Below are 24,992 nucleotides of genomic sequence, written 5' to 3' on the forward strand. Positions count from 1 at the left end.
ACTGAAGGGAAGGTACATAGGTTTCCTACACTTTCCCTGCTCGCCACACACGGTCTTCCCCACCAGAGCGGTACATTTTTTATAATTTATGAACCTCCACCTCATAATCAGGCAGAGACTGCCGTTTGCATTTAGGATTCATTCTTGGTCTTGGACACTCTGTGAGTTTTGAAAAATGTAAAATGACTTGTATCCACTTTTGTAGTATCGCACAAATTAGTTTCACTGCCCTAAAGATCCTCTGTGCTCCCTCTTTCCCAAACTCTGGCAACCACTGATCTTTTGACTGTCTCCATAGTTTTGCCTTTTCCAGACTGTCATATAGTTAGAATCATACCACTTTTTCAGACTGGCTTCTTATGCGTTTAAGTTTACCGCATGTCTTTTGATGGCTTGATAGCTCATTTCTCTTTAGTGCTGAATGATGTTCCGTTGTCTGGATATGCCACAGTTTCTTTATCCATTCACCTACCGAAGGACATCTTCAAGTTTTGGGAGTTATGAATAAAGCTGCCGTAAACATCCATGTGCAGGTTTTTGTGTGGACCTGAGTTTTCATCTCCTTTGGGTAAATACCGAGGAGCGTGACTGCTGGATGGTATGCTAAGAGTATGCTTAGTTTTGTAAGAGACTGTCTTCCAAAGTGACTGTACCATTTGGCATCCCCACCAGCAGTGAATGAGAGTTCCGGTGGCTCCACATCCTTACCAGCATTTGGTGGTGTCAGTGCCCTGGATTTTGGCCGTGCTAATAGGTGTGTAGTGGTATCTCATTGTCTGGCTTTTCTTTCAATCCGAGTTTGGGAGACTGTGTGATTTCCAAAGTCACTTCTGCTCAGGAATTATGTGATCAGAGCCTCCAGGAGGAGTGGGATTCCTGGCAGCCAGGGACTGACTCTCCTCTCACATCCTCAGAAGCCCCTTGTGCCAAACGGGAGTCTGGAATTGTTTGCTGAATTGGATTGACTCGGCTTTGTTGTTTTAGAAATGATGCAGTCCCCATGAAGGGTAGAGGAGCCGGCACCTTGAGAATTTTTCCTAAATGAGAAAGAAAGACTCGTTTCTCACCTCATCCTAATGTAGGATTGGGGTCTTCCCTGCAGACTGGAGCTGCAGTACAGGGACAGCTCTGGGACCTCAGGGTTTGGCAGACTGGAGTTTGAGTCCTGGTTCCTCCACCCATGGATAGAGAGATCATAGGCAAATTCCTACTTCTCTGTGCCTGAGTTTCCCCATCTGTAAAATGGGATTAATAATAGTATGACAATTTGGTGAGCTGATACACAGAGCACATAGGCATGGGGCCCAGCTCAGGTCATGGCAAGTGCTCAGTTAATGTCGGTTACTATTACTATTATTATTGCCATCCTCAGGTTGCAGGTCTCTCGGGGCTTGAAGACACAGGAAAGAGCAATGGTCACATGGCCTTTCCCTGTCGCTGCCCTGGCTATGGCACTCACAGAGATGTTTCCTGAAGTGTTTGTCCCTGGAATGCTGATCACAGCGCGTACTCACGGGTCAGAGGAGGCATCCGGGGTCAGATAGGTTTGGGGTGACCAGGCTCAGCAGAAATAAACAGCTTTCTTTTCTTTCTATTTATTTTTTTATTGAAGTATAGTTGGTTTACAAGGTTGTGTTAGTTTCAGGTGTACAGCAAAGTGATTCAGTTATGCATATATATATATATGTGTGTATATATTCTTTTTTTTAAGGCGGACTCCCAACAACTGCGCCACCAGGGAAGCCCCTGTATATATATTCTTATACATATATATAAGAATAAAGATATGTATACTCTTTTTCAGATTCTTTTCCATGATACGTTAGTATAAGATATTGAATATAGTTCCCTGTGCTGTACAGTAGGACCTCGTTGTTTATTGATTTTATATATGGTGGAGTGGCAGCTTTCTTTACTACCAGGTTTCTCAGACACCCATGCAGCTTCTGGAAGGAGCAAACGTGTTTGGTGCTTCCCAAACTTCCTTGGCCGTGGAACCTCATGGTTCTGGGAGCATCTTGCCGAGGCAGATGGCACTTGAAGGGAGGCTAGCACTGGGGATTAGGGGCGGCCTTCCGCTGGCTGCCAAGGCCCGTGATGTGGTCCTGCCACCTTCTCACCACGGTCTCCACGTCCTCCTTGACAGCCCCCCGGTGTCCTGGCCGCGGCAGGCTGTTGGCAGATCCAGAACATGCTAGCTACTGCCTTACCTGAGGACCTTTTACCTGCTGTCCTGTTATCCCTTTCTTGGCCTGTCCAGTGAAATCCAACCCATCCTTTTAGCCTCAACTCAAATGTGGCCTCCTCTGCAAAGCCCGTAAAGCCTAATCCTGCAACCTCTGCGGGTAGAAGTAGGGGCCCCCTCTGCCCCCACCCCATCTTCTTCACCTTTTCAAGCCCTTATCATTGTAATGTTTCATGTATGTGTTTCTCTTCCTCATTGGATCATGGGCTTCTCAAGGGCAGGGGCCATCTCTCATTCCTAGCCTTGGCATGTAGGTCTGGGGGCCTAGCACAGAGTGACAACAAATAGAAGTCATTACTTTGATGTGTGCGATAGTATTTAGGGACGTTGCTAGCTTTGTGGTTAAAGGTAGAGTCACTGGCATCAGACAGACGTGGGTTTGAATCCCAGACCTACCCTTTATTCGTTATATGAACTTCCGGTACTTTTTAAACTTCTCTAAACTCAGTTCCCTCATTTTCTTATCTGTAAGATGGTAAGACTTTGACAGGGCTGCTGTGAGGATTAAGTGATTAATTCACATAGAGCACTTAGCTCAGTGGCTGCCACACAGTAAGTCCACAATAAGGGTGAGATACCATTCTTCCTGCTGTTGTCCTTAAAGATTCAGGTGAGAATGCTTCTCCCCACTCCCGTGGCACAGACTGCCCTGCCCTTGACCTGAACCGACCTGAAGGGCAGACAGCCTGCCCTTGCTGCGGCCTTCCCCGGGGATACGTCCAAGTCTCCAGCGCGTCCTCTCCGCTGCCTGCCTCCTCTCTCCCACGGGTGAGAACCCACTGCTTTCAGCTCAGAGCTCCCGCCATCAGCTCAGCGGCCCTGACACAGCCGAGTGGGAATTTGTTTTATTTCTGAGCCTGTCCCCTCCCTCTCTCCCCTCTGAAAAAGCAATTAAACTTGTGTTTACTAGAGTGGGCGGCTGTAATCCGTCGTTTGCCCATCTTATCCTGTCAAGCTGCCCCAATTCCAGCCTGCTTTGCTTAGGCAGGGGAGGGAGATTTTACATAATCAGTAAAAAACGCAACTCAGAAAAGGGTGGGTTGGTTTCAGACCCGCAAAATGTGAGTACAGTTCCGGGGACCCGGATGGACCCGGTGTGTGGGGGGGGAGGGGCTGGTGAGGGGCCGGGTCTTCCCTAACTAGGACATGCCTTTGCAGGGTCTTGTCTTTCTGTCCCTATTGGGCAGGGCAGTCCCCACCCCTGACCTAGCCCAGTCCATCCCCGATATCAGGCCAAGGCTCAGAGGGGCAGGAGTTGTCTGCTGATCACGCCCCTCTTTGCGTACAGCTTTCGGGGGCTCCCCAGTGCCCCAGAAACCGTGCTCTCATTCACTGTGTCCTGTCCCCACCTGTCCCTCCCAGGGGCCAGTGAGGCAGAATCAAAAACATGCTGGGGATCCTGATTCCTGGCTGTGCTACGGTCCCCATTTAGGTTTCCCCAGAGCTGACCTTGACACAGGGACTTGAGGGCAGGTGGGTTATTTGGGAGGGGATTTCGGGAAGCTCAGTGAGGGAGTGGGAAAAGTGAGCCAGGGAAGAAAGAAAGTCTTTAAAAAACGTGTTTATGAGTAGGGGCTGCAGCTGTGGACACCTGGGCTCGAGCCCTCTGGGGACTCCGAGAGACTCAAAAGGACACACCTAAGTATTGTCCCACTGAGGGTTGAGGAAGCCAGCATCCTTACCCACTGGGGTAGATTGCTTGTTAATAGCCCCCTGTGAGCCTCACCTCTCTGTGTCCACGCCCTGGCCTGGCCGAGGCCCTGCTCGCAGTGGCACTGGGCTGGGCCATGTGACTTGCTCTGGCCAAAGGGGCTGTGAGCACATATGATGCCAGCAGAGCCCTGGGGAGCACTTGCACTTAGGGGCTGGCTTTCTGGGAACACGGCTGCCGTCATAAACGCAGCCTGGACTCTCCTGACAGCGGACACCGAGGCACCCGGCCCGCAGCTTCACCTAACCGCCAGGCATCTTGAGCCATCTGGTCCAGGGCGGCTGCCAGATGACTGCAGCTCATGAGTGACCCTGCGAGACCATTCCAGCTGAGCCCAGCCCAACTGCAGAATCACCGGCAGATAAACAACTGTTAAGCTCCTGGGTTTGGGGATGTTTATTATGCCACAGTAGGTAACCGATACATCCACGAACTCTCATCCTTCATTGTTGTGGGTTGCTGGGGTGGGTGGAGAACTAACTCCCTGACACTCCTGGCTGGCCCTGACACAGATTCCTGTGGCCAGAGAAAGCCTGCTGTCAGAGAGATGTCCCGTTGGAGGTAGGATGGACTCTCACTGCAGGGAACCTGTCCATCCGAGCGGCAGGCAACTTCCAGATAGGCCAAGGCGATGGGACAGAGCCCCCATAACATCTGCTACAGCACCTGGCTCTGAAAATGATCCAGGGAGCTGCCCTGCAAATTCTGGAAGGCACGCCTTCAGAATTCAACTCCACATCTACACTACACTACAAGGTAAATGCTACCTTTCCTCCCTCCCTCCCTCCCTCCTTCCTTCCTCCCTCCCTTCCTTTCTTCCTTCCTTCTTCACTGCACCTGGCACCCAGCTCCCCTACCATATTAAACACCCACCCCCCACCCACATAACAAAGAGATGTGGAAAATGGGAAAGAACACAGTATCTGGGTTCAGATGGGTCTGAGTTGGCATCCAACTCAGCTGGTGTTACTAGCAGTGACTTTCTGTCTGGCTGAGGCTCAGTTTCCTAGCCTGTGAGATGGTATATGCACCGACAGAACTGATATGAGGAGAGGCATTTTCGTAAGTGTGTAGCACATAGTAGATCCCCAGCCAGAGAAGCCTGCTTTAGACTTGACCCCCTCCTAGGCTGAGAGGCAGATTTGATGGGACAGGAAGGAAGCAGGCTTCTGCCTCTCTTTCCTCTTGTAAAATGTGCAGCCTGGTTTTCTGTGGTGGTGCCATTAAATAAGGAGCTCGAGTGATTAGGCTGTTCTCTGCGGCCTGGCTTATGTCTCATTTTCAACTCTTTTCATTTGTGAAGCCAGTTAGGAACAGGCAGTTTTTGTTTGTTTGTTTTTTTAAATTAAATTGGAAAAGTTCTACTGGAATCTTTGAAATGTTCAGAGCAGTGGCTTTTTAAAATAAAAGGGAAGGTAAAGGAAGCTGTCTCAGTCCTTGGGTCACACAAGAATTGTGAGGCCCCAAATGTTGTTGGAAATGACAACCATCTACCCTTATCCAGGGACCGGCTTTGTTGTAGAGAGAATCCTAGGGTTTGTTGCAAGGGGTTTGCTCTCCGAGTCCTCTCTGGAGAGCACTTCCAAGGAGCTGTACATTTTATAACTATTAAGAGTTTCACTTGTCACATCAAGGATGTAATAAAACCGGTCTCCGATGCTTCACAGAGAACGTTATGTGAGGATGATTTGATAAAGTTAAAAGTGTTCTACAAAGGTAAGGTATTATTAGTGGTGGCTGGGATGTCCTGAGAAGGAAGGGGATTTTCCCAAGGTCACAGAGTAAGTTGATGGAGGAGCCAGAAAAAGAAGCAGAGCCTCTTCATCTGGAGTGTTGGGATCTTGGCTCGTTTTACTGACATGATATCCACAGTGCTGAGAAGAAAGCCCAGCATACAGTACGTGCACTGTGAATGCTGTTCAATGAACAAATGACTAAATGAATGAATGATGCTCTAACAGTCCTAGGAGCATGAGGGACCACCATGACGCATCCCTGCAGGACCTTCCAACCCCATAACAGGCATTCTGGACTGGCTTCTTCGTCTGGTTATTCCTCTGTCCTCCCACCCCACAGAGCATCCCCTTTCCCCTCCTCCCCTGTGCCCACCAGCGGGAGGTTGTGATTTAATCCCACTACTTCAGCCCTCCTGTTGCTGTGTGACTCTGCAGTTTCTCCCATTAAAAGGCGGAGGGGGGGGCTTCCCTGGTGGCGCAGTGGTTGAGAGTCCACCTGCCGATGCAGGGGACGTGGGTTCGTGCCCCGGGCCGGGAAGATCCCACATGCACTTTGGCCAATAGAATGAGGTGGATATAACAGTGAGCCTAATTCTCAGCACGGGTCTTTTTTTTTTTTTTTAGTTTATTGAAGTATAGTTGATTTACAATGTTATGTTAATTTCTGCTGTACAGAAAAGTGATTCAATTATACATATATATTCTTTTCCATTATTGTTTATCATAGGATATTGACTATAGTTCTCTGTGCTATAGAGTAGGACCCTGTTGTTTATCCATTCTATATATAATAGCTTACATCTGCTAACCTCCAAGTCCTACTTCCTCCTCCCCCCCCCCCCCCCCCCAGTCTTTCTCTGTCTGACTTACTTCACTTAGTGTGATAATCTCTAGTTGCATCCATGTTGCCGCAAATGGCATTATTTCACTCCTTTTTATGGCTGAGTGATATTCCATTGTATATGTGTACCACGTCTTCTTTATCCATTCGTCTGTTGATGGACATTTAGGTTGTTTCCAGATCTTGGCTATTGTGAATTGTCAGCACAGGTGTCAAGAGGCTTTGCATGACTCTGCTTGTCCCCTTGGTCCTCTGCCACAGTCTGAAGAAGAACACGCCTGAGCTAGCCTGCCATCCCCAGGAGAAGGATGAGAGAGCTGGGGAGCAGAGCCCTAGCTGAGCCGGCCCAGTACAGCCCAGCTCATCCCAGAGCCCCAGCCAACCTGCCGCGAGGAGCTTGATCGATGCTTTCTGTTGTCCGTCACTGAGGTCTGGTGCTTGCTTGTTCCACAGCATAACTGAGGCCATAGTTAACTGATATACCATCCAAATCTTCCAAATCTTCTCCAGCCTGGATCAGTATTTATCTCCCCTTGGAAGCCTTTCCTGACCTCCCCAAGCTCCTTAATGCATGAGTTCATTCATTCACTACAGTTGACCCTTGAACAACACGGGTTTGAACTGCGAGGGGCACCTAACATTCAGCTTCTTTTCAGTAAATACCATAGTACTACACGATCTGAGGTTGACCGAACCTGTTGAACCATGAATATACACGGTCGGCTATAAAGTTATATGTGAATTTGCAACTGCACGGGGCAGGGGTGATTGACACCCCTAACCCCCATGTTATTCAAGGGTCAACAGTGAATGCCTACTCTATTTCAAGCCTAATGGTAGAAGCCAGGAGTAATAAAGAGAAAAAATACAGTGCCCCTAGGATCTCCAGTCTAGTGGGGGAGACACATGCCAACAGACATCATCGTTATTACTCTAATTACTAATGTTCCTAATATATTAGCTTATATTGGTTGAACATTTCCTGTATGAAGCACTTTGTATACGTTACTTCCTGTAATCGCCACAATAATTCTGGGAGAATATTTTATACTCGTGTTACAGCTGAAAATCCTGAAGTGGACTTACTTGCCCAAACAATATATCTGTAGAGGATCAGGGATTCCAGCTGGAGTCAGCCTGAGTCCGGAGCCTGGATTCTGCTTTGGGGATGCATGTGGTCCAGGTGTGCCCAGGTGGTGGTGACAGGGAAGATGTAATTGGCTTTTCCGAGGCTGGTCCTGAAAGGTGCGCAAGGAGAAAGCCAGGCAGAGAAGAAAGAGCCCCGAGGTGCGGAACACTGCAAATACAAAGGCCTGGAGGTGTGAGGTGAAATGGTCCAGGCCTGGGAGCAGAGGGAGGGCAGGTGAGACGGGGATTGGAAGAGCCACCTGCGGCCATACCCTGGGGAGCTTGCTAAAACGTAGCTTCCTGGGCTCCTCTCCAGGATGGGTTGGGGTGGAGACCAGGCACCTGCAGCTCTGGTTATGCTCTGCCTTTGGTGAATCTGATACTCCCTCCAATTAAAAAGCCTCTGCCTGGCCGAAGCCTTTCCGTTCTCACTACATCAGCTCTCTCTCCCTCCTCTGACCTCTCATGACTCCTTGTCATCAGCCCTCAGCTTGGCACGGATCTGCCCCCGACTGTGTGTCGTGAGCCTCTTATCTGTAGCCAGACCGTGGGTCCCTGAGGGCAGCTAGGAGAATGGTACTTTTTGCAACCCCAAAGTACTTGTACCCAGGATGGGTGGCCCACCAGATTTGTCAGTTGATTACAGAGTTGGAAATGATGATCTGGAAGCCCCTTGTGTGAGGCCTAGGGTCTGTATAAGCATATCATCATCATAAACAATGTATTGCAATTACAGAACATCTTTCCCTGGTGCTTCGTTAAGTGCTTTTTCTTCTTGACTTCATTCCATCCTCGCAGAAACCGTACGAGGCACGTGCTAGTTTTCTCAGCTATGAAATGTGGATGATGAAGCTCATCGAAGGTGAGTCACTTGCCAAGGTCTCAGACAGAGCTGGCAAACCAAACACCAGAGCCCCCTTAGCTTCAACTACCTTTCTCTTTGGTGGGGGCTCGGAGGAGGGGCTCCAAAGCAAGGAACGTTCTGAGAAGCCTTCAGGGTCAGGTGCAGTCAGCCTCAAAACCAGCTGGGTTGGTGGGTAGCAGGCAGGACACCTAACCAGGGTCAGGGCCCTGGGTTCCAGTCCTGCCTCTGTCACTAAGCAGCCTGGGATCTTGAGAAGCCCCTCTCTGCTCCGTGCCTCGGTTTCCAAACCTGGGATAAAGAAGAGGATGAATCTGTCTTCTGTGTTGACCTTGCAAAGTTCAGGGGTGATGTTTGCAGTTCCCGGGAGCACCTGGCAATCGGAGAAGTGGGGTCCGCACTCTCCGCCCCCTCCCCTGGGCTGGGGCGGCCCTCCCCTGGTCCACCCAGGTCCCTGCTCTGGCCAGCTCAGTGTCGGGGGCACCACGAGTATGGAGCCAGCAACTCTGCCATGGACATCGCCCCCAGCCCACCTTCCCGGTTCTACAAAGGCCCTTGCTGAATGTTTGGCTGCTTCCAGGTAACGCTGTGAAAACCCTTCGAAAGACGAGGAGCTAATTGACGCTCATGGGGACAGGCAATCACTTACCCTTGTTATGTCCGCAGCCTCTGTGTGGGCCATGCAGACAGCGGTCCTCCTGTACTCTCTGCAGAGGGCAGGCAAGGGCAGAGTGTCATGGTTTTGCTGCCATTGTCACCTCTGTTTGCTGAGCTCCTTTGCAGGCCTGGACTCAGTTTACCTCTTGGTATAATCACCTCTGCCTTCTCAGCTTCTCCAGGGGAACCAAGCCACAGGCTGTCTGTCTTCCCTGCTTGATTATTGGGCCAAACCTGGGACGTGGGCTGCTGGGCTCACAGATTATCATTAGCAGAGAGGTTTGACTGCCCGGAGACCATAATAAATCAGTGTGCTGGAATCATCCTGAAACCATCCCCGGTCCGCCCCCTGGTCTGTAGAAAATTGTCTTCCACGAAACCGGTGCCTGGTACCAAAAAGGCTGGGGACTCCTGCTTTATAGAATGTATTTTCTAAGGCACATTTTACTTAGTTACTTTGCTTATTGTCTGCCTCCCACACTAGAATGTCAGGTTCACAGGGGTAGGGATTTTTGTCTGGTTTGCTGACTGCTGCATCCCCAGAGTCTAGAATAGTGCCTGGCATGCAGTAGGTGCTCAGTGAATATTCATTGTATTAGCATGGCTCTGAATCAATTCAATGAATCCACGCAGCTCTGAAAAAAAAAAAAAAAGGTATTGATGCAGGAGCCCACTAAACTAAGGCACACTGAAGATGACTTAATCTTTTTAAGCTGGAGAATTGGGAGGAATTTGGGCGTGCACAGAGGTCAAACTGCCGGCCAGTGTAGATGCAAAAGGGGACAGTGACATGGCTGAGTCAGGACGACTGGGCATTTCTATCAGCTGCCATTAGCACCTTGAGAATGATGTTTATTTGGCCAGAAATGGCCTTTGATTGACCCTGCCCCCCCAGCCCGGGCAGGGAGAGCCGCCCCTCTGGCCACCAGATAGGAGGCTTGAAAAGGCACTGCCGTCCCAGCGTCCAGTTTCCCTTCATCAGTCCCATTTCTCTGGCAGCCGGTTAGACCCCTCTTCCCTCTCCCCCAGCTCTCCTCTAAGCCTCTTCATCTGACAGCTTCCAGGCTGTGATTAGGGAAGGTACTCTTCCCACTGGCCACGATGAAGTGCAGTCAGGACACAGAGGCAGTGCGTGAAAATAGCTTCAGGCTCACGCTCTGGGCTCTCCTTCAGAAGAAGAGAGGGATAAGGCGAAAAAGGAGAATAAGCGGAATAAGGCAGAAAATGGGTGGCGCAGCATCTCAGATAACTCCAGAGTTTTCTGGTCCATTCCCCTGCCCCACGGTCTTCCTTCCCCAGAGAGCTGCGGAGTTTTCAGAGAAAGGCTCCCCAGGCAACACTCTCCTTAATGAAATGGCCACCACAGAACCAGGAGGTGGTGTTTCTCTAAGCGAGGTTTGCAGACCCCTGGTCTCAGAGCCATCCAGAGTGTGTGCAAGTGTGCAGACTCCCGGGCCTCGTTCCCAGACCCACTGGATCATAACTCATGGAGCAGGTGACCCGGAATCTGCATTGTCATATCTCCCTGTGGCTGGGGGGTGGGGGCAGGGCCACCTCCAGGTGTGATGGTTCATGAGGAAGAGGTACAGGACTCAGCATACCCCGGCTATGATTTTACTACAGTGGAAGGAAACAGAGCAAAATTAGCAAAGGGAAAAGGAGCCTGGGGGGGGGGGGGTTGTCCAGAGGAAACAAGATGCAAACTTCCAAGAGCCTCTCCCTGAAGACCCTCAGGGCGAGCTGATGCCCCCAGCACTGGGTTGTGAGAACACATGTGAAATGCTGTCTCCCAGTAGAGGTCCTCAGAGACTGGGTGCCCAGGGATTGTACCAGGGGCTGGTCATGCAGGAACATTCTGCCTGGCATGTTCCAAAGTTCCAGACTCCCAGAAGAAAAGCAGGGCTTCAGCCTAAAGCACGTTGTTTGCACGACAGGTCAGGTAATGTGAGCTGCTCTTATCAGCTGGAACCTTCTCCAAACCCAAGTTCCCAGAGGACAGCCAAGGCCAAACTTGCAAGCAGGCCTTTCAAAGGACAGCAGTCTCAGGCCTACTATGTGAATGTTTGTCTGCACCACCCACTTCCTTCCAGAGGATTCCTAGGCACTGTAAATTACGAGACCCACTGCTCTGATGGATAAAGGTCAGTCGACCAACTCCATCTCTGGTTACTGTGTGACTCATGGTAAGTTAATTGCTCCCTCTGAACTTGGCTTCCCGATTTAAAACAGAGTGGATACGTTTCCTCCCAAGGAAGTGAAATTCATATCTCAGGTAACCTCCTCCTTTACTAAGCAGAAAGGAGAAGCCCCCTCTTTTAAGGAGTCCTGCCATGCCCAGGCTGCTGGACCAGGATTTGACCTTGGCTGTGACGTAATGAGGAAGAAGGAGAGAAGTAGCTGGGAGGGGCAGTTCCTTGGACGCACGAAGATTTGGACCCCAAGTCGCCCCTTTAGTGCCCTCCCCTGGGGGACTCTGCACCAAGAGCCGGGGCTTCCCCCTGGACAACTTGGCACTTGGGGTGGGAGTGGTGGGACCACTGAGCTGAGCGAGACCCAGGTGCTGCCCTGGAGGGCAGGGGCCAGAGTGTGGATGGAGGCCGGCCAGCGCTCAGGATCTTGGGACACCGGGAGGGACACCCCTGCTCTGGCATCACTTGGACCTGAGACCTTGGACAAATCACGTCGCCTCATTGAGGTCCGTGTGCCTTCTCTTTAAAATGAGGCTCTAATGCAAAAGATTTAAAGAAAGGTTGTAAAGATTAAAAAAGATAATGACAAAATTTTGTTAAAGAAAAGGTAATGAATAGTTTTCAAAGAGATTTGGAAACGTTACAGGCGAGTTATACATGATGTAGCTCTGCTGATTCCTCCTCCCAGGGCTGGTAGACAGTTTGGATACTACATCATTCCCACCAAGGAACCCTGAAAAATCTTCTCTGAGTGGATTTCCACCCACCTGACCTTGGCCCTGGGCAGTAGAAAGAACACTTTGTTGAGACTGAGGGCTGGCTCTGGCACGAATTTGCCTGCTGACTTGGCAAATCTCTCTCCCTCTCCGAGCCTCACTTTTCCCCCTCTGCCAAATGGGAGCAGTAGTACTTCTGCCCATTACCTAACCACCACTGCAGATTCTTTCCTTTCTCATCTTGTTCCAGAACTGCCCCCAAGACACATCTGTGCTGAAGGCCGGGGACCAGCATTTCTCTGAGGGACTGTCCAAAGGACAGCAGAGAACACTGTCTTGGATGGGTCCCTCTTGGAGACTCCACAGCATATTAGCACCATAAGGGCTCTGAGAAGACCTTCAGTAAAGGAAAATTTCTCCAGCCTGTATGCTCGCAGACCTCCTTTGGGCAGAACACACGTCAGCATCCCGCAGGACAGTCTACGGCATTCTCTGGGTGGTTGTCGGGCCAGGAGGACCCAGACAAGTTGAGTGCCAGGTGTATGTACCAAAGCCGGATCCACCGACTCCCCGGGTCAGCAGCAGCTCATCTTCGCCCTTGACCTCAGTCCACCTTGAGAGACGATCTTTGAGGCTGGAGTTATAGTCATCAACTTCCATTCCTCCAGCTGTTCTTTGGTTCCCGGGTGCCTGAAAGTCCCTAAAAGTGCTGCTTGAGCCAAAATTCAGAGGGCATGCTAAACCAGGTTAATGTTAGGGCCCACGGCAATGAGCAGGTGTCCTCCCCACTGGGTTGGTTGGATAAATGAGTTAATTTTGTTCAAGCTCCAAGGGTCTTGGGGACTTTGGTGCTGAGGGTGTACAGGTGTGTTGCAGGGAGGGGCCCAGCATGGAATGGGCTTCAGGGTCTGCAGGGACCTGAGGAAGGAGAGCTGTATACTCAGCACTGCAATTAATGGAGCTAATAAGGGTCCGAAGGTCAATGCCAGCCAGGGTGCTTGGCAGGTGGGGCGGACACCCCTTGGAAAACTCTACATCGGCATCCTCGTGAGTCGGAGTGGAGAGCGTTTGCGGGGGGAGGGGTGCCCCATGGCAAGGCTGGGCAGGGCAGTCCAGGGCAGCAGAGCAGGGAGAGGTGTCCTTCTGAGTGGCCCAAGCACGGGCAGGGACAAGAGCAGGGGTCTTGAAGCAGCCAGCATTGGGTGTGAACCTCGACCGAGACCTGAATGAGCTGTGTGTCATTGGGCAACTTCCCTTGCCTCTCTGAGCCTCAGTTACCTCATATGCAAATGGACACGAGAGTGACCGCCCCCCCAACTCAGAGTAATGAATGGCTTAACTTGGGTTAAGTGCCTAGAAATATCTAGCAGGTAAAATGTACTCCATGAATGCTACTTCTCTCCTCTCCTTTTAGAAAAGCTCAGAGACTGGCAGGAGCGTTTTTTCTCTTTTTTTTTTAAACTTTTAATTTCACTGTAGCATACACATGGAAAAGTGCATACTCTTCTGTTTGTCTTTTAATTTAAAATTTATTTCAACTCCTCTGGGGCTGAAAGTGTTACAAAACCTTAAAATAAACCTAAAGTGTCTTGCTTTTATCATTTTTACTTAGAGCACTGAAAAAAAAGATTTTGAAATAATTTGAGACCCACAAGAAGTGGTAAAAATAGTACAGGGTTCCCATGCTTTACTCAGCTTTTCCCAGTGATATCTTACCTAACCACAGAGCGTTGTCAAAACCAGGAGGTTGACACTGGCACAATGCTAGTCACTAAACCGAAAAGTGCGCACACCTCCAGTGGGCAGCCCGGTGGGCTCTCACCAACGGAACTCAGCCCTGGAACCAGCGCCCAGGTTAAGAACCAGCACGTGACGGGCACCCTGGAAGGGTCTCTCACACTCCCTCCAGTCACCTCCCCTTCCTCCAGGGTAACCAGGCTGAGGCCTGACTTCCAACGGTATGGATTTGCTTTGCATGTTTTGGGACTTTGTGTGTGTGGACTCAGTGCATGTTCCTTTGTGTCCGGCATCCTCTCCTCACCTGCATGTCTGGGGCCTCCATCCACTCTGTGGCCTGTAGCTGTAACTGGCTCGTTCCTATCACTGTGTAGGCAGAGTTTTATCAAGGAAACAACCCTGCATGAACAGGATCGCTGTCCCCAGGGTGGTCCTTTGCTGCCCTGCTTCAGTGGGGACCAGAGGAGTCGGTCTCATGGCCTCTCAGTGTGAGCGGTGCTGTTATGGGCTGAGTTGTGTCCCCACCAAATGCATATGTTAAAGTCCTAACTCGCACACGCACACGACTGTGTTTGGAGATAGTCTTTAAAGAGACAGTTAAGTTACAATGAGGTCATTAGGGTGGGCCCCAGTGCAACTTGATTGGTGCCCTTATGAAAAGAGATTAGGTTACAGGTAAGGAGGGATGACCTCGTGAGGACACAGGGAGAAGGTGGCCACCACACGCCAAGGAGAGAGGCCTCAGAAGGAACCAACCCTGCTGATACTTTGGACTTCCTGCTTCCAGAAGTGAGGAAATAAATGTCTGTTGTCTAAGCCCCTCACTCTGTGAGGCCTTGTAGCCCCTGCACAGCAATAGAGATGTCTCCTCCCTGGTCATCTCTTCTCGATCTGTAAGCCCCAGGCTGCTGGGCTGGTGCCCAAGATGACTAGGACATGGGGTTGCCTGCTCCCAGGATGTGGCCTCTCTGCCCGTCCCCAGGCCGCATACCAGCTGAGCCCAGAAGAGGTTTAAGCGGTTCTTTTTTTTTTTTTTTTGCGGTACGCGGGCCTCTCACTGTCGTGGCCTCTCCCGTTGCGGAGCACAGGCTCTGGATGTGCAGCCTCAGCGGCCATGGCTCACGGGCCCAGCCGCTCCGCGGCATGTGGGATCTTCCCGGACCGGGGCACGAACCCATGTCCCCTGCATCGGCAGGCGGACTCTCAACCACTGTGCCACCAGGGAAGCCCTAAGCGGTTCTTTTCTTGGAAGTTTAGCACAGCACAGAGGCTAAGGAGTGGGAGTTGCTCAGACGTTCTGGCAACCCCACGAGGGGGGCAAGGCCGGCCTGTTCAGGCCTCTGCTGGGGACCCCTGAGCTGATCTAGAATTTCCTCCCCATCACGCTCCTCCCTCTGTCTCCTCGTGACACCTGCTCCTGCCCAGGCCTGGCCCCAACCCTCAGGTCACATCTCTCTCCCCGAGCATAGCTCAGTCCCAGCACCAGAGCGCCCCAGGCCACCAGGGAGAATGTGTGGCTCGGGCTTTCTGTGTGGCTCCGTCGGCCACCGTGCCTCTCTGGGCCTCCCCTTCCTTCCTGCGGGATTGGGGCTGGGGGCAGGGAGTTGGCCCAGCTATTGGAGGAAAATGTGGAAGGCGTCTGGGGACACAGGTGCGACCCTGTGCAGGAAAACAGTAGGAGTGTGGGGTACAGAATGGTACAAGCAGCTCAGGAGGCGTCTGTCCACTTTTCCTCCCCTTCCCAGCTGGCTGGCAGAAGGTAAAAGGGTCTCAAAATTGGGCAGGGTGGAGGTCAGGGGCTTCCCGGAGGCGGTGGCTGATGAGAGTGGCAGGTCCCAGGCCCCTACTGAGTTTGAGTGTGTTTTGTGGGAGGCAGAGTGGGTGATGGGGGAACCGGAACAGAGGCGGGGAGGATGTCCAGAAGTGTTGTGTGGCCAGGGGCTGGGGCTGAGGGACTAAACCAGCTGAAGCAAAGCATTTGATGACAGTGTTAGAAATAAGGCTGGTGATGATGGCGGAGGAAGGGCCTGTGTGGTGAGAGCAGGACTCTGTCCTGTCTCTTTGCTTGATCGGGATAGCTTGCTTTTCGTCTTTTTCACGATGGTGTCCCAGGTACATCAGTCAGCTCTTGCTGTGTAACAACCACCCAAACCTCAGTGGCACTTAACAAGAAGCCTTCACTTCTTATTCATTGTCCACTGGGCTGTCGCTCAGGCTGGCCTTGCTGGCCTTGGCTTCAAGCTGGGCCTTGGGCCCAGGTCTGCTCCATGCATCCCTCATCCTCTCTGGACCTCGGCTACCCAAGGTGTGCTCTCCTGGCGATGGCAGATGTGCCAGGGAGAAGGCCTAACAGTCGAGCATATTTGAAGTCCCTGCTCCTGGCGCATCCACTAACATCCTGTTGGCCAAAGCAAGCCACGTGGCCATGTCTAACATCAATAGGGCGTGGAAGGGGAAGTACACACGCATCCTGAAGGTGGTGGGGAGGGAGACAGTATTTGCTGTGGACTAATCTAATCTGCTACTTTCTATTAGCTTTTGCACAAAAGAAAGATTGTTTTCCCCTTGAAAACATTCAAAAGCCACTGATTGGGGTGATTGCATTCAGAAAATCTCCAGGGAGCATCATTTTGGGGTCTTATTCTGCACCTGGAACATCCCCTGGTGACCTTGTAGCTGACATTAATACATCCATGAACACATCCCACTCTGCCAAGGCTCCCTACTCTCTCACTGCCTCCCCCTGCTGGCAGCGGAGGGCATTGATCAAGCCTGACCGGGACCTGACAACGGACCTCATTCATTCCGGCAACAAGCTGTTAGGAGATAGAGCTTTAAAAAAACAGTCACCTGTGTTCAAACTTCTGATTCTGCCACTTAGTGGCTACATGATCTTGAGAAAGTTCCTTAACCTCTTTAAGCCTCAAGTTCTCTGTGTATAAAATGGGCACAATACCGGAACTTTTCTCTTGGAGTTCTTATGAGGATTGAGAACAAGAGAGTAGCCCCCGCTGTAGGAGCCCAGTAAGTGTTTTCTGTTCCTGGGCCAGGGGCTTTCTAGGTCCGAGGAGATAGCAGTTGGGTCTTCACATCAGGACCCACCATGCCCTTAAGCCCAGGGTAGGATCCATCTGTGATGCTAGCTTTCTGCCCCGAAGCTAACTGCCCCCAGGGGCTGACAAAATCACTCCCCATCCTCTTGGCCCAGAGCCCTGACCCCAGAGCACCCTGACTGTGTTAGCCACAATCAAACATGCTTCTCCTTGGATTCTGGCCACTCATCTCAACCAGGGACAGAGCCTTGAATGTTATGTCCACTTTCAGAGCTGCCCCTGTCTGCAGGCATGGACCATCTGGTCCCCAGCTTAGGAAGAGAAAAGCTGCTCAGAGCCATCCTGACATGCCCCTGGGTGCCATGGGCAACGTGGCCAGCATGACAAAGTGGGCAGTGAGTCCATGTGCTGGGCCGACACTGCTCAAACCTGCTGGTGCACTGCAGTAAAACAGCCTTCAACTTAATATATGCTAATTAGATTTTAATGCCATTCAGATTTCCAATAGTAGTGCCGTGTTAGCCATGGCAAGTTATAATCATATCTAATTGGTCATTCTAACATAACAAATTTCTTGGGTAAATTATTCTTTTTTTTTTTTTTTTTTTTTTTTTTTTTTTACCCGTTGCGGAGCAACAGGCTCTGGACGCGCAGGCTCAGTGGCCATGGCTCACGGGCCCAGCCGCTCCATGGCATGTGGGATCTTCCCAGACCGGGGCATGAACCCGTGTCCCCTGCATCGGCAGGCGGACTCTCAACCATAACGCCACCAGGGAAGCCCCCGGATAAATTATTCTTAGTTAATAGTCCCCCAGGAGCAACCTCAAAGCACACACACACACAGACACACACACTCACTCATATATATATTTTAGGGGAAATTGAGAAAAAAGGACAAGGTGGAAGCAGGCGCCCAGTGAAGCAAATTTGTTATTTCAAACCTGGACTAGTGCAGGACCTCAGCCAGAGCCCCCAACAAAAGCCCTTGGGGTTGTTAGAACCTGGAACAGAGTCCTGAGCCTAGGAGGTTCTGGGTGGGATCAAGGTCACTGCCTTTGAGGGTGGGGTACCCCCCAGGTAGATGGCTCCCATCCCAGGAGGTGGCAGCAAGAGGGGTCACCAGTCTCAGACCTTAGCCCCTGCTCAGCATGGTCTGCATCCCTCGGGGAAGCCCACCCTGGCTGCAGAAGCTTTTTCCCCTCCCTCTGAGACTGGTCCGCCCTGGAACTCTTCCCTGGTACAGATTCCTAGGTCCCCAAAGAGGTAAAAGGGGCACCTAATGGCTGAGTTAATATTTTCTTTACCAGGCAGAATCACTGAGTATAATTCCAGAAAAAGGGATGGGGGGGGGAGTCAACCCAGTTTCTGATCTTCACATCACCACTAAGCTGCTGTAACCCTGGACGAGCTGCTTGGGGCCTCTGTTTCCCAGCTGGGATATGGGTTGAGACTCAGCATACATTTCTGCTTTAGTTGGAAGGAAGCGGTCTTTTCTCTGGAGTTGGGGTAAGGACCTTAATGTAGCACCCAGAGGGTCTGGAGAACAAGCCTGCCCCTTTCTTTTCTCCCTTTTCTGCCAGGTCACTCTCTGTCCTCTGAGGCTGCCACTGGAAAGTGTGGCTGTCTGCACGCACTCGTCCCCCTGCTGGCAGTGCCCTCAGAGGGTGGGTGGTGCAGTGGCCCTGCCCTCCCACTTGGGAGGGGAGGGGAGATGCGTGTAAAGAGGATGGGATTTCCAGCTGGGTCACCGCTTTACCCACGTGATTTGGGCAAGTCCCCCTCCCTCTTCTTGCGCCATTTATTAAACGAGCATGATAGGTCCTATCTTATACGGCTTGTAAAGAATCTGAGTTCGTAACTCTAAGTTTCTCTCCCTTTGGTTCTCTTCCTTCTTCTCCATTCCCCTCCCCTTCTGCTGGCTTGATTTAAAGGCACAGAATGACCTTGGGGGGGGGGGAAGGACCACGTGATCTCTTTTATCTAGTACTAAAGGAGGGAGATTAATGTTAGCATCTCCTGCCAAGTGAATGATAATGACAGGTGACATTTATTGAGCGTATACTATATGCCAGACATTTTTCTAAGTACTTTATATGCGCTCTCTCATTCAGCCCTAAGAGGTGAGTACAGTTATGATCTCATTCTAGAGACAGGCCACCCAAGCACAGAGAGGTTATGTAAATAGCCTGAGGTCACACAGCTAGTCAACAGCTAAGCCAGAATTTGAACCCAGGAGAGTTTGGCTCTATAACTCACCTCTTTAACCACCTACTACACAGTCCTGCCTCTTGGACTGACCAGCTTGAGATCAGTAGAATATTTAGGAGAACCATCTGCCTTGGAGGAGCTTCCAGGAAGAAGGAAGGAAAAGGAACTGAATTCACTGAGTTTCTGGTCTATACCTGACTCTGTGCTGGGCTTCTGACCTATGGAGGCAAAATTGCCTAGTGCATCAAGCCTAGGTCCAGATCTCTTCTCCAGGACTTATTTGCTGTGTGACCTTCAGCAAGTTACATAACCTCTCTGAGACTACTTCCTTACTTGTAAAATGGATCTAATGCTTCCTATACGGCAAGGTGGTTGTGAAGATCACACTAGATGATACAGGCAAAGTGCTTAGCGTAGCCCTTAACACGTAGAGAAGATTTGGTGTATGGTAAATTCCTAAATATAGGAATGTTGATATTTATGCAAATTCTTGCATATGGAAACATTGCTATTTAATTTGTTACACACGTCCTGTAAGTTGTGTAATTATCCCCATTTTATAGTTGGAAAAACTGAGTTGAGATGGGTTAAGCCACTTGCCCAAGATCCCACAGTGGGAATGTGGTAAAGCTGCAATCTGAGCCCTCAAACACTTTCAACCCCAAAGCCTTTCAAAACTATGGCTGTCACTGGGGAAGGACTGTCCCTGTGGTCGGGGAAGGAAGGTCTCTGGGGGAGGTGGAGTTTGAGAAGGCGGGGGTAGGGGTACCGGTTTAGGGAAGGGCTCCTCCAAAATGCTTTTTGTCCGTGGCCCTGGGATCTCCAGGATCGAAGGAGGAAGGGGTGGGAGGGAACGGGAGCCTGGGGTGGGGACCACAGCTGCCTGGGGCAGTAGGAGAGGGGGAGGAGAAGGAGCAGAGGAGAGGCGAGCCTCCTGAGAAGGTCAGCCCCAAGGTCAGATGCAGCTGGCAGCCCAGGGCTCCTCTGTGAGTGCTGACATTTAGGCCTGTCGCTGATGATTGGGCCCATTTGGAAAAAAATGCATGTATTTTGCACATCTATTTCCTTCCACCCATCACTCAGGGCTGTCTTCCCTGGAGGAAACCAAGGGCATAATACCTGACATAACAGCTTAAGCGCTTTTTGGAAAACTCCCCAGCTCCAGGCTGGGCTGCAGGGCTAGTCTCTCTAGCTCCACCTCTGTCTCTGTCTCTGTCTCTGTCTCTCTGTCTCTGTCTCTATTTCTCTGCCTCTGTCTGTTTCTCTGTCTTTATCACACTCTCTGTTTCTCTCTCTTTGTCTCTCTGTGTCTCTGTGTGTGTGTCTCTCTTTTTTCTGCTTTTTTTCTGTGTGTCTGTCTCTCTGACTCTGTGTCTCTGTCTCTCCTCTATCTCTTGTCTCATTTCTATCTACTCCCCACTTTTTCAACCTTTCTCTTCATCTCATTCAGTCCAGATCTTGGTCTCTTTCGAAGGTTTCACAGAAGCCCAATTGGATTGGAGAGTTCTCTTCCAGAATTCCTTCCTCCAGGGACCCCCTTCTCTGTCCCCTCCATCCCTCATCTCCAAATGCCTCCAAGGAGACTCCTGTCTCTCCAGGATGTCTGATCCCAGTGTGAGCCTGACCTCCAGCACCCCAGACAGCTCTCCTCGGATGGTTGTCCCTGTTCCCTCTCTCCTTCCTTTCCCTGCCCCCTTCTCCAAGCCAACCCCATCCTCGGTTTCCCTCTCTTCTCTTTCCAGATCTCCCTCCCCACTCGACCCCCGACCCCCCGTCTCATCACTCAGAACCACAACCCTCTCCCTTTCATTTTCATCAGCAGCCACGGCTCCTGGGGGAGTCAGCCCCGAAGACACTGGCCTTCCCATCCTGGAAATGTAAAAGTGCGCATCCGGGTCTGGGCGTCATGTGGGGCTGTCAGCTTCTCTGCAGGGGCAGAGCCCAGAGACCCTTGTTTTTGGTTTTGTTTTCTCTGCTCTGTGTACGTGTGTGCACTTCATAAAACATATAGCCTTTCTGGGGTCAGGATGGCTACTCTGAAAACCTGGGTCCTCGTGTAGGAGCCATGGTTGACGATTCCATGTCTCCCCTCAGACTAGGTGGCTGTGGCCCCTGGTGGAGACGGCTGCTGGCATCACAGAAGCCTGCACGGTAGGCAGGTCCCCAGATCTGCTCCTGCCCAGCCAAGAGCCCAGCCAGGCTAGAAGCAGGAGGGCTGGACGTCTCCAGTCCCATGAGGTGGGTTGGGGTAGAGGGGTCATGTGACTCCTCTTGGGGGTGTGTGTGGGGCCCCGAGGCACAGTACCCCAAGGCTGAGAAGACGGTGACCCCAGACCTCGCTTCTCTCGCAGGTGCACAGGCGGAGGGAACGGGCACAGCAGATGCTGAACCCCTGCCCTGGAAGCGGCAGCACTGAGAGATGGTCACGTGCCTCCCCCACTTCCTGTGACCAAGTGTTCACAGCTCGAGAGCCCAGGCCAGGGAAGGGTGGTCCTGTCTTGGGGCCGCCGCACATGGGACTGCCAAGTTCTCCTTCATGAGCCCAACAACAAGGGCTCGGCTGACCAGGAGGGGGATGGAGGTGGCCCCGTTGAGGCCTAGCATGGGTCTCTGCACGGACCGACAGCTGGACTGACTGACCTGGAGCCAAATGGTGAAGGTGGCAGAACTGACTTTGATGCCCCTTCCTCTCCTTCAAGACCTGGCTGTGAAGTCACCACCTCCTGGAAGCCTCCCCTGACCTGTCCAGTCAGGACAATCTTTCACCCCTCCTGAGACCCTGTTGTATTCTTTCACGTTTTTGTTCCAATACTTACTACATGGCATTTCAGTTGTTCTTCTCCTCGACTCTGTCATTCTGGATGGATCAGGTGCTCTTTACACTAGGATCTGCCCAACTTGTCTTGGTGTTTCCCCTGCCTGGCGTAGAGCCACAACAGGGGGATGTTCAGAGTCTGTGAAATGAGTGAGTAAGCAGGTGGACAAATAGACGAAGGATCCGTCTCCGTGTCAGGCTGGGCTCGGTGTCACCCATCCCTCCTTCCATCCCTGCAGTCCTAGGTTGAATAAACCATCCTTTTCAGCCTGCTCAGGGCTCAACATCCTCAAACTCAGACCCCAAAGCAGACGGCCGCCCTACCCGCTGTGGACCTCAAGCCTCCCAGCTGGCTCTCTCTGGGCATGTCCCCTGCCACTTTCTGTGGTTCATCCACTTGCTGCTGAGATATTAACGCACTTTAGGGGTCAGTTGCGCCCAAAGACCACACTGTTAATAAGGGAAAGCAATTCCAATTTCATGCCTACATGGGTTTCCCTCTATTAAGACAAAAAGAAGGAACAAATCTTTTTTTTATTCCTTCCAGAAAACAGGCAGAGGCATTGTGTAACATTGGCTTAGGTAGGATTGCTGGCAGGTAACAGCAGGGGGAACCGCTAGCTCATGTGAGACAGAGCAGGGTTTTGGGGAAGAAGGAAGTTGGCCGAGGAGACAGGCAGTGCAATGTAGTTGTTGCTGCTGACCTGGCCTGGATGTTTATATTAATCGATATGAGAGACCTTTCAACACTTGAAAATCATCTTCTTTACTGTTGCCTGCAAGATGCAGGCAGGCAAGTATGTATCAAATAAATGGATCGTTTAGTTGTTACATTTTTGAAAGAGAAGTTGCAGTGAGGGGCCATCTGGGCTTCCCAGTTGAAGTGAGAGTAAGTCATGGTGGATGGGAAACCACGATTCCGGAGCGTCAAGCTCAGAATGGGGGGCTGTTGTAGATTGTAAACACGGCCCTAATCCGCCTCCTGACCTGTATCTGTGCATTATGCAACATGGCTTCGTAGTTCTTCTCATCTAGAAGTGGAATAGACTTCACCCCTTGAATCTGGGCTGGCCTCGTAGCTTGTGTTGGCCAATACATTGCAGCGGAAGTGACAGGAGGGCAAGTTCCCCGAGGTCAATGGGGTGCGACAGACGTGGTCTGTGCCACTACGAGGCCTGACCCTTAAAGTCATCCTGTGTGATTATATGAGTTTCCTACCGCTGCTGTAACAAATTACCACCAATTTAGTGGCTTAAAACGAGGAAAATGTATTCTCTTAAGAGAGTCCTGGAAGTCAGAAGTCTGCAATAAGCCTTGTAGAGCTGAAAGTGTTGGGAGGGCTGGTTCCTCCTGGAGCCTCTGGGGTTGGGCCTGGTTCTTTGCCTTTTTCAGCTTTGAGGCTGCCTGGATTCTTTGGCTCGTAGCCCGTTCCTTGCATCATGACAATCTCCTGCTTCTGTCATCACATCTCCTTCTACTGCTTTCTTGCCTCTCTCTTTTAAGGAACCTTGTGATTACATTAGGCCCACCTGGACAACCCAGGACAATCTTCCCATCTCAAGAGCCTTCAATTAATCACATCAGCCAAAATCCCTTTTGACAGGTAAGGGAGCAGATTCACAGGTTCTTGGGATTAGAATGTGAGCATCTTTGGTGGGGGAGCTGTTATTCTGCCCATCACTCTGATCCTGCAGCCCTCTCTTTCCCTGCCCTGCAGATCGTAGAGGCCACATATTCCAGTTGGTTTAGCTGCAGGATAGAAGAGGATTACCCAACCTGCCTTGGGCTTTTCATGAGCCCCAAATAAGTATTGTGTTAATCCCGTAAAACTCTGGGGTTAATGTGTTACTGCAGCCTAGCTTCTCCTATCCAGATCAACACAGTCTTCCAGGGCTCTCCTTGGTGACCCTCAGGTTTTGGCCACAGCTCAGAGATGCCAACCCCACCCATCTCCAGACATTCTCAGCCCTTCCCTCCAATAGCTGAATGATATGGGGAATCTTCTAGTAGTTGAACAGGAAACTCTGGAACCTCTACCATTGACTTATATGTGACCTTGATTGATGTTAGCCTTGGCCATGTGACTTGCTTTGGCTAAAGGAGTGTTCAAGGACATGATAGGCCGATGCCTTAACTGCGCTTCCATGGTTTGAATTTCTTTTCTTTAGCTAAGATGATCTACCATAAGAGGATCAACTCTCAGACAGCCGCAGCCCCTTTAGCCTAGGCCCCAGAGAAAACAACCATGGATGAGACCTGTGCCTAACCCATCTGCTGGAATTCAGCCCAGATAGCCTGTTGCCTGAAGCAGAGCTGCCCAAGTGAGTCCAGACTATATCAGCTGAACCACTTTGTCCTAAACGTAAACACAATCATAAATGCTTGTTGTTGCCTGCCACGGCGATTTGGGTCCCTTTGTTATGCAGCATTATTGTGGCAAGAGCTGACTATTACACTTGGCCCTGAGGGAACTTGAATTTCCTGAGTAGAGTCTCTGGCCACTTCCCACAACTGGATTTGTGTGAAACAAGGAGATGCCCCTCCACCCTTCCTCCAGGGAAGAGCATGCCCTCCATGTCCTTCATCATCCCCCTCAGTGCCCATCCCGAGGTTGCATGTCCGGAGGTGCCCAGTTGCTGCTATAGACCAGGAAGAATACAGAGCCACAGACCGAGGTGGGGAAAAATGTTCTGTTTTAATTAAACTGACCAAAGAAGCCAAGACATGGACAGAAAGAGACTAAGAACAAGACTGGAAGTAGTTTAGAAAAGAAATGAAAACCAATTGCAGAGATGTCAGTGCCAGATGTAATGGAGGGAGCAGGGCTGAGCCTTCACGTCAGCTCCAGGACCACTGTCAGGGCGAGCACCAAGGTGAGCCGGATGCCAGCAGGGCCAGACATGGAACCTGTGCAGGGAGCAGCGTCAGGGCCTGTGACCCACCCGCTTTGCTTTCTGGGGGGCACAGGTGTGTGTGGAGCCTGGGGACCACAGAGCTTTGAAGGGCCCCGGCCAAGAGTCTGGACTTCAGTGTTAGGATGGGCTGGGTTTAAGTCCTAGCTCTGCTATCTGTCCCACCTGATTGTGTGTGACCT

The 24,992-nt window shown here is 51.1% G+C and overlaps 1 protein-coding gene across 1 annotated transcript in view; it reads right to left on the minus strand.

The window, feature by feature from the left end:
* Positions 1 to 24,731: 24,731 nt before the first annotated feature.
* Positions 24,732 to 24,992, minus strand: part of IGSF21 (immunoglobin superfamily member 21) — a 137,875-nt gene continuing 137,614 nt past the window's right edge. The window contains exon 10 of the mRNA XM_024749982.1: positions 24,732 to 24,805. Coding sequence (XP_024605750.1) covers positions 24,732 to 24,805 — 74 coding nt within the window. The remainder of the gene's footprint in view (positions 24,806 to 24,992) is intronic.

Source organism: Neophocaena asiaeorientalis, unplaced genomic scaffold (assembly GCF_003031525.2).
Source record: "Neophocaena asiaeorientalis asiaeorientalis breed wild unplaced genomic scaffold, Neophocaena_asiaeorientalis_V1.1 scaffold275, whole genome shotgun sequence".
Taxonomy (NCBI): domain Eukaryota; kingdom Metazoa; phylum Chordata; class Mammalia; order Artiodactyla; family Phocoenidae; genus Neophocaena; species Neophocaena asiaeorientalis.